The 9769-nt window shown below is 40.1% G+C and overlaps 1 protein-coding gene across 1 annotated transcript; it reads left to right on the top strand.

Moving 5' to 3' along the window:
* Nucleotides 1-4148: 4148 nt before the first annotated feature.
* On the top strand, nt 4149-6219 carry LOC145780666 (general transcription factor II-I repeat domain-containing protein 2-like). The gene is made up of 2 exons (XM_082592286.1): nt 4149-4394; nt 4927-6219. Exons 1-2 carry the CDS (start codon nt 4149-4151, stop codon nt 6217-6219), a joined length of 1539 nt encoding a protein of 512 aa, XP_082448412.1.
* Nucleotides 6220-9769: the final 3550 nt, after the last annotated feature.

The raw sequence follows: 9769 nt of genomic DNA, 5'->3' as shown, positions 1-9769 counted from the left end.
TATGTTTTCTAAAATGTGGATCAACTTCATAGCATTACAAATTTGTTAATTGTGTTGATTGTATTTCTAATATGACAATAAAACTGAGAAGAAATTTCTAAACACATTTGTTATGTTCAATGTAAGACACTGAGCTTTACTTCATAAATGAACTATGGTAAACATAACAAATGTTAACCAAACTACCATTGCTGATAATCGATTAGATGTGGATGGATTGATTGTTACTACGAATGATGGAGCTGCTGCATCCCCGCAATGTGTAGACAAAGATCAAAACTGCAAATGTTTGGACGTTTTCATATACCCTGTGGTCAATTGTACAGGTAAATAATATTTTTCCATGCAGTTCATTCGATTGGTTTAACAACTTCAAACTTATTGAAGAAATTTCGTGGCGTAGCTTATTTATTGCTTACAAGTGAATTGTGTACGTCTGACGGTCTGATACTCCAACACAAATAGTTCCCTTTAAACCTTTTGCACAGCTCGTTTATTAGTTCGTACATATGCATTGCACGGTTTGTACATATTTATTGCAGATATGCATACTATAGGGCTGGTAAAAGCAAAATTATGTCAAAAATCTATTTTTTGTCGCTTCACTTTGGAATCGAAAACGAAACATTAAAAAAGATCAAAACTCAAAAAAGTGCCCCAACAACCAAACCGTAGATCCAATGTGACTTTGCGCGATTTAGAGTGCAGCCCACTATTAGGACATTTTGTCAGTGAAGTGGAGTCTTGGAATTTTTCTGAAAACAACAAAAACAATTAATGTACAAGTCATTAAACTATAAGCTATATTTGCTTTTCCTTTTAACAGCTAAAGTAGACGATTTTCATATGGATGTCTTTATGAAAATCAACTAAAAATGCTTTTTTATTCCTCACCGTTGCCTCTTGAAACTTATAAGACTGAGACCGTAGGTTAATAGAAGTCACTGTTAATTTTAAAGTACTTCCTTGCCTCTACCATATCAAATATAATACATAATTGATGAAATGCTAATGAAATAGGAAAAGTGCTAATGCTAGTCTATCAATCGTAGCGTTTCAGACACTTACCACGGAAGGGAATGGAACTATTTTCAGCAGCGACCAGTCAGAAGAAATAACTTGCATCAACGTGAATGAAACGTGTTCGTGTATGAGTGGAATGACATTTGAATCATTCAACTGCCTTGGTAACTCAATTGTGAAAACAGTTTTGGAAAGTTATCATTTACCAAACCAACGAAAAATGGTGATAAAAAAGCTATCGTTTTACCCTACTTTAAACTACAAATTTTTGTAGTATAAGAAACAATTATTCCTTCCCAAGTGTGCTTAGTGGAGTTTCATCATCATCACCATCACCAATCACCAATCACCATCACCATCACCATCACCATCATCATCATCATGTGCCATCTCCGAGCCGAAGGTTGATTGTCAATTGCTTCCACACGTCACGTTCTTCCGCTACTCTTTATGCTTTTTCGATGCTGGACAAGTCAGCTCATTGTTTTACATCATCCCCCAAAGTCGTTTCTATTTATTATTTTGAACAGATGTGGATGGAATCTTTGTTACTTCAACAAGTGGGAACTTGTCGCACACAATAGGGTCCAACACACAAGGAAGACACGTTTGTTCGGATCTACTATTATATTATTCTTTTGGCTGTTTAGGTAAACTATTTTGTTGTGTGAGTATAATTGGCAGCAACCTGTCACATTTACCTACCTTACACATTAATCATTAACTCATAATTTATTGTTGAGCACGTGAAATTTCACTGTGATGTCCAACAAAATTTGTCTGTTCAAATATGTGAATGAAATGTTTGCTTTAAGTGTCAGTTGTTTTCATTCATTTTCCTTAAAAATAATAAAATGTTTATCGCAAAAGTCATTTGGCTGTTGTTGTAGTGTGCAAAATGTGCATCGCAAAAGTCAAATGTGTTTTACATGACCAACAAGAGCTGAATGTGTTTAGATGTGAATGGGTGTCGTAATGGTACGGATAGCTGTCATGCACAAGCGACTTGTAACAACACTGAAGGAAACTTTACATGTTATTGTAACAAGGGATGGAAGGGAAACGGCTTATTGTGCCAGGGTGAGTTCCTGATTGCGACAACAAAGTATTGAAAATCACAATTGATTGTATTAAATTTATCACTTAACGAGCATCGATTTCAATATTTCAAATTTCAGATTCTAGTCCTCATCTTGCTCTTCTTGCAAATCTTGTTCTTCATTCTCCTCTTGTTCCTCATGCTCGTTCTGCTCTTCTTGCTTATCTTGTTTTTCCTGATTCACTAACTCTTCTTGTTGTTTTGTTTTTCTTACTGTTTTAACTTTTGAAGTCAAAAATAAATTAAAACACATTGTAATGTTTCTCGGCAGCCCATTGTAGCAAGAATTGACAGCGATAGACTCCGTGATTTGCCCATGAGGCTTGGCTCGTAAGTTTCGCACCACTCGTTTGAACTTTTATTAGCATCTGCAGCGATAAAACGTGAGTAACCACTGATGCAAAATAAAATGATCCCGACGTGAAAAAAACGGCCTAACGCGCTCCACACATGCGGAGCGCGGCGTGAGGGGACGGGCGACTTTGCGCCCAGAAGCGTTTGGTCCACCAGCTGAGGACGCGGGCCAGGGCTGGGGAGATGTGGTTCATGTGAGGAGAGAATTGGTGGCCGAAATTCTAATTGATGAGGCCGTGTCACGAAAATTTAGAATGTCGGAACGGACCAGAGGGATGGATACGAATCGCCCTTTTTTAATGGGGGTTTGTCTTCCGGCAGGCTTGGGTCTGTCGGGGAAAACGGTTTATTCCCACGGGGAAGATAGCTTACTGAGAGCGTTCTCACGCGTCTCTTTTTCGATGTCATCCTACAGACACTCACCTGTGTTTCAATTTCTGGGAGCTCCAAGCTGGCTGTTTTTATAAGCAGCCGGAGGTAAAAACTGTGGCCTCCTGCAAAACAGAAGATTGATTTGATTGAAAATGTGGGGCATTTTAGCGTTCTGCGTTCTGCCTCACGTGTTCGGTTCACAATTACGCTCCACTGTGAGATGGGGTCTTGATCTGCTGGTGTCGTCTTCTTTGTATATTGACGTATCTCTTCTTCGAAAGAGCCCGGCTTTCGAAAATTTCCAGATCTAGTACGACCCCTCGATCGAAAGAGCGGCCGTTTTACGAAATACCTCTTTAATCACTCAAGCAGGAACTTTCAAGGCCACCAGAGCTCTAGAGCTCGCCTGTGGGTAGATCCCGAGAAAGACCATGACGATTGGGTCGTCCAGGTCTGGGGCGTTTTTGGGCAGCCACTATGTTGACACATAGTTCACAGTACTTGGTACGTTTTCTGTTGGCGACTCTTATGAGTAATCGGCACCATACTCATACGGCAAGTAAGGTCACACACAACCGTGACAGCGTCAGGACGTTGCATGACGATGTCAGGCCGCAGATCGACCTCACCCGCCTCTACGTGTGGAACCAAGCGGTGGGCGGAAATTCCGATTTGCCATCCATCAGTCACGTTCCTCACGAGCTCCTCCAACACCGAATTGTGCTTTTTTGTCATGAGGACCGTCACCTCGGGGAAGTGGTTCAGTGTGTGGGGATGCGTCTCCTCCGCACTTCCGCATCTTCGGCAAATTACGGGCTTGTAAGGACTTTTTATACCAGAGTTTGTTTTTTTAGCCAAAGGTAACAGGTTCAAACAGGCCTTGTACGCGAATATCTGGTCCGCGGATCCAAGGAGCTCCGGGTGCGTGTCCAAGCGTTTGCATAATCGGACAAGCAGTGGGCGTAAACCGTTTTTCCTTGGTCAGGTTTGGTCACTCACCGCTTCCTCCACCACAGGTCCGTGAGCTGGTGGAAGACCGGCACTAGTTTCTTTCTGGTGGAGGGGATAACTTTGGAACTCCCCGCGGCCAACTCAAGGCCGTCGTCCTGCAGTGCGGACCAGCGCACATTCAGTCGACGGGTGACCGCCGGATTCGAGCCCACGGGCTTCCGCCTGCGGGACTCGGTAACGAACACCATCTGGGGCTTTCTCTTCATTCAGAAAGCTGGCCAGGGTGGTCGCAGCCGGTTCTTTGGTGCTGAACTTCGCACTGGCGTAACGTCGCAGTTGACCTCGCGCGATGGCGGACACGACGCCGTCGGGTGACGAAAACATCTTGAAAGCCTGGGCGATTGTCAGTATAAAGCTCCTTTCTTCACAATGTTCTCCCCTGGCGCTTGCTAGTTTTATTGGCTTTATTCTTTTTACAAGGATAAGTGTTCAACTGACTGGTAAAGGTGATGGTCAATTACCCTTGTGGCATGAAGTAGTGGTGCAATTTCGACGAACCCAGTCTCATAGGCGAAACACGGTGTCTATTATCGAGGTAAATTCTTGCTACAATCGGCTGCCGAGAAACATACAGTTGATTGGATGGTCGAAATGGCTAGCGTGGAAGCTACACCGTTATGGATATTTAAAGAATCGCAATCGCTTGCTGCACTAGTGAGCGCTCAGCATTGTGCTGATAGCCTGGACCAGAGGTCGGCAACCTGCGGCTCCGGAGCCACATGCGGCTCTTTCAGCCCTCTGCTCTGGCTCCCGTGACTTTAAACACTGCGAGCTTGGGCAATACAAAAAAATTTTGTTGTAAATTAATAACTGCTCTAGGCTATAGTTTAAACTAGTTTTGTTGAAAATTATGACTTACAAATCCGTTTAGTATGTTTTTTTTTTCACCAAGATTTAATGCTTTTATCTTGCTAAGGAAAAAACCATTTAGGACTGTTAGGAATAATGGCGGGTCCTCACGGCTTACAATGCATGTATTGTATGCGGACAGATTCTGATTTGCCCGCCCCGTCTGTGAAACGATAAAGAGCATATTGTTACGTGATTTACCGCACAATTAATGTTAGCATTATCTTATACCTGGCAGTGTCAATTCTACTGGATTAAAGGAAGAATTGATTGAAATAATACCACTAAAAGGCCAGACGCGAGGTGAAGACATCTGTGGGGCAGTTTTAGACTGTCTCAAAACAAAAGAAATAAACACAACTCACTTGGTTTCGGTCGCTACTGATGGAGCACCAAATATGATAGGAACGCAGAAGGGGTTTGTGAGTTTACTTCGGAAGTCACTGGATAGAAAGCTGTTGACGTTTCACTGTATGTTACATCAGGAGGCATTGTGCGCTCTAATATTTCCCCGAGAGTGCAATGAAATGATGAATCTCGTCATTCGAGTATTAAACAAAATAATTGCACAAGGATTAAACCACCGACAGTTTCGTTCATTATTAGATGAACTTGATAGCACATATCCAGATCTGCGGCTACACAACAATGTCCGATGGCTGTCCCGAGGGGAGGTACTGAAAAGATTTGCTGTGAGTTTGGAACACGTAAAAACGTTTTTAAAAATCAAAGGGCTCTCTTTTCCTGAATTGGATCAGCCAGATTGGGTAGAAAAGTTGCATTTCATGGTGGATATGACATCGCACCTCAACACGTTGAACAAAAGCTTGCGAGGAAAAGGTAGCACAACCCTGCAGATGCTGGAGGAGGTTTTGGCTTTTGAGCGCAAGATGACAGTGTTTGCCAGAGATTTACAAAGAGGTACACTACTTCACTTTCCCTTTCTAAAAGAGTTCAAAGAAGCACACAACCAGTTAAATTTTGTTTACTTTCAGCAAGCTGTCATCGATATGCAAACTGTGTTTCAACAACGATTCTGTGATTTTAGGAAGGAAAAAGACACGTTATCCTTCCCTATTACCCCTCTGGAAATCGATCCATTACTGCTGAATATGACTGCATTCACAGCTGTAAGTCAATCTAGTCTTGAACTTGAACTGGCCGACATAGCTGACAAGGATGTGTGGGTATCTAAGTTCCGAAGCTTAAGAACTGACCTTGAAGATTTTGCTCGCCAGAAGGCCACGCTTCGTCACAACCACAAATGGAGTGACCTTGAAAAGCTTCAAAAACCAGACAAGCTCGTGTTCGATACGTGGAATAGGCCTACCATACCTGACTCTTACATGAACATAAAAAAATATGCATTTGGAGTTCTGTCGATATTTGGATCAACATATTTATGCGAACAAAGTTTTTCGGTCATGAATTACTTAAAAAATGAACAACGCTCACGCCTAACAGATGAGAGCTTGCAGTGCCAGATGAAACTCAAAGTGTCATCAAGCTAATGTAGATGTGCTGTGCAGTGAAATTCAGGAGCAAATATCGCATTAGCTGGGTGAAATAAATGATTCTTTGAAAATGTATGTTTTTACCCAATACTGTGCCCGTAGGTAGCCTACTAAAAAGTGTTGTGTTTAATAGTCAGGCTTTGTTTGTTGAAATTCTAGAATATTCGCATGTACAAAGCAAAAATTGAAAGAAATTCTACATGAAGTGTAGGCTATAATTACCTTTGGTTTTAGTGGCCAACTCGACAGTTACATGTTATGGCTCCGAATATGTCTTAATTTGAAGAAACTTGAGAACATTGGCTCTTTTAATGCTAAAGGTTGCCGACCTCTGGCCTGGAAGATCGCTTCTTTCTTCACAAAACACGTTGTAATGTTATAACAAACATGACTTCGTCTGAAATTTTCATAATTTTAGTTAAATTTTAACACCCAATTTCCTTCCAGTCTACCGACTACGTTTACATCACGTTTCATTGCACCCGAAATGAAAGATTAGGGAATCGGTTCGTTTGCGAGACGTGTAATCAGTTTCCACGTGATGACCGAAGCGAGATTAGTGAAGGTCTGGACTTTGTGTCAGTAGTTTTGACCGAAGGGAAGCCGATATCAAGTTGTTGCGTGTGACGTAACCACGCCGCAACGAAATCCTAGCCATGAGATTAGCCTTAGTCGTTTGATATGCTTAGTTAACTGTTAAGGTAAAGGAGAGTCCCATACTTGATCCACGCATTGCGGCTTCGGAGGTTGAGAAGATGAGCTTCTCATTATACTAAGCCTTCGGCACTAAGGAGAGTAGAGTGGCCAGTTCCTTTCTCTCGACCGCCTTTTATTCAGCAACTACGCCCACCCAATGTCTTTCACCCTGGGTAAAGGTGAGCGGTGTTTTTCAACAACCAGCTCAAGCCGGCAGTCGAACCAGGATTGCATGATTGAAAAGCGAGCGCTTTAACTACTGCGCCATCCCACCGACATCCCACCTGCAGTTAACTGGTAGAGTCACCATCATCATCATTGGCCATGCCTGAATAAGGCGTCGGCTACCGTGAGTCTCCAGTCATAAACAATTGACTGATAGAAACTTTTTACTGGACTTGCATCGTCATGAGCATTTCTTAATCATGCTTGTAAAATTCATCTCAGTCATTCTACTTTTTACTGCTGCTTGTACGGACAGTTTTAGTAAGTTACCGTATCGAATTGTTGCAATATTTTCTGTATTTGGTTTATTTAGCAATACTATGAAGAAAAAAAAAGAAATGAAAAAGAATAAAGCAAGGAAATGAAGGTTTTGGACATTCAGTGACTTTTATTTTTTATTTTTATTTAACATGTAAATTTGCGTTTTTTTGGGCTAGTTGTGCTAATAGTAATCTTCTGTAATTTTTTCGTTTCGATTCAGTTGTGCTGATGAATCCTATAGGAAGAAAACCGGTTCCACAACATAAATTATATTAAAAAAATTTTTGAAATACTATAAATACTATTGTGAGTGTTAACCTGGTCAAATGATTTAAGGTTTAGACTTGAAAAAAAAACTATTGATTTATTTTCTTAGTTGCGTTTAAGCAAGTAATTGACAATTATGTTCCTGTAATTTGCAACCAATGACTGAAAAATATGCAACATTTGCAAACTGAATATTTTTTATTGTTGTTACATATGTACATTTTAACCCTATATTGCCCAGGTGGTGCTGAATCAGCACCAAGCACTTCAAATGTGCTGTCGCGGCTTAACCACTAGCTCCATGCATCCAGATTTTTTTGACTTTTCCTAAATATCATCGAATTTTATTGTGTGTAAATTTAGGCCTCCAATGTCTTATACTTTTCATGCAAACATATGCATTTTGAAATGCAATTGGTGAAATTTTGCTAAATTGCTCTTTTCGGAGAAAACTGTGTGTTTCTTTATTGCTCATATGGAGCGTCGCGCTGGCCGAGAACTGTCTGAAAACAAAACCGCAAAAATGTATGACTCATTTTCTGGTTGGTGGTTTCTGCTTTAGCGTTGTCAATCAAAGATTTGTGCTGACGCAGGATTTTATTTCATACACAAACCTTTCATCCAATAACATCATATTGCTGCAGTAAACGTAACATCCCCAGGAAACGTTTAGAAGCGGCGTGAAAAACCAAAGTAAATTTTCTTAGTAGATTTCAATTTTTTTATCAAAACACTTGCTACTAATTTCATCGTTTGAACTCAACGCTGTTCTTTAGTCAATTTGCTAAATAAAAAATCTTTTGGTTTGCTGTGAGATTCATAGCAGTTGTAACTTATGACCTCACAATTCCTTGATCTTCAAACGCAATCTATGAATTCCTTTTCTAACAACAAAACTGTAGGCTACACATTTATCCATTTTACCTTCAAAACTGGGAAGTGGCGATGACAATACTAAGAGCCTTCATTCAAAAACGTCATGTCACTGCAAACTTGAATTTTCTCCAGTCGCCTAAATGTTCGAATGTTGCAAAATGTAGGCTATCCACATTTTCTGGACAGATCTCAATTTTTCATGAAAGTGCTTGCTTGGTGCGAGTTTTATCGTTTCAACGCAAATGCTGATTCGGTCAATCTACAATGTCCGCAATTTCTTTTGTTTGCGTTTGTAGACAATGAATCAACGTTATGAGAACGAATTTGTTCGCTCTGCCATACCTAGAAAAAAAACGAGTATTTACTCTATAATAACGTACGGTTTTCGAAGTATTAGATCAGAACATTGATCACTCTTTGCTGTGTACGTACTTGTTATTATTATTTTTTTGCATCGATCACCTGCTTTAGGTTACGTAACTCAAAGAAAATCATAATTTGTTGCCGTCATAATGCACCGGCTATAAAATTCATTATAGTAAAATCTTCCACATATTTTTAAACCTTTGTCAATATTTTTAAACCTTTCTCCCACTGATTAAACATTTATGTCAACGAAAAGGCGACAACTTTTGCATAAGTGCTGAGAAGGAAGCATTTGAAGTGAGCGTAGATACCTTCTTGTAAATCGCGGAGGGCTGACGCCTATATCCATTAGAAATGAAGCTACCCTCTTTTTCCTAAGCATCGCCCAGACAGACATTTGCAGACGTTGAACCAAAGCTAAAAAGGATTAATTTGATGGCTGGTCTTTCATGTTCATGTAAATAATTTTTTTTTTAAAGTCACAATCAGGGTCTCATTTTATAAGTTATTTTGTTAATTATGAATCCATTTATCGAATGTGGGCAACAATTTGACAATATTTCTAACATCTTTTATGCCTTTAACTTTCTAAAGATTTAGATAACTACGCTATACGTTAGAAAATAGACTGTATAAATAAGTGACGTCAGCCGAGTGGCTTTTAGAGCGAAGCATAGCTTCCAGTGGTGGGCACTAGTTACTTTCAAAGTAATTGAGTTACAGTTACTTCGTTCAAAAAGTAACTAGTTTTAGTTACAGTTACCGTTTTTTTTAAAAGTAACTTGTTGCAGTTACTTTTCAAAGAAATGGATGTGTACTGACCTACAACTACTCTTCTTTGCATGAAGTAGGCTAC

This window comes from Aplidium turbinatum, chromosome 12, assembly GCF_918807975.1.
Source record: "Aplidium turbinatum chromosome 12, kaAplTurb1.1, whole genome shotgun sequence".
Classification (NCBI taxonomy): Eukaryota; Metazoa; Chordata; class Ascidiacea; order Aplousobranchia; family Polyclinidae; genus Aplidium; species Aplidium turbinatum.
The sequence above is the reverse complement of the archived record's forward strand: the minus strand, read 5'-3'. Positions and strand labels throughout refer to the sequence as shown.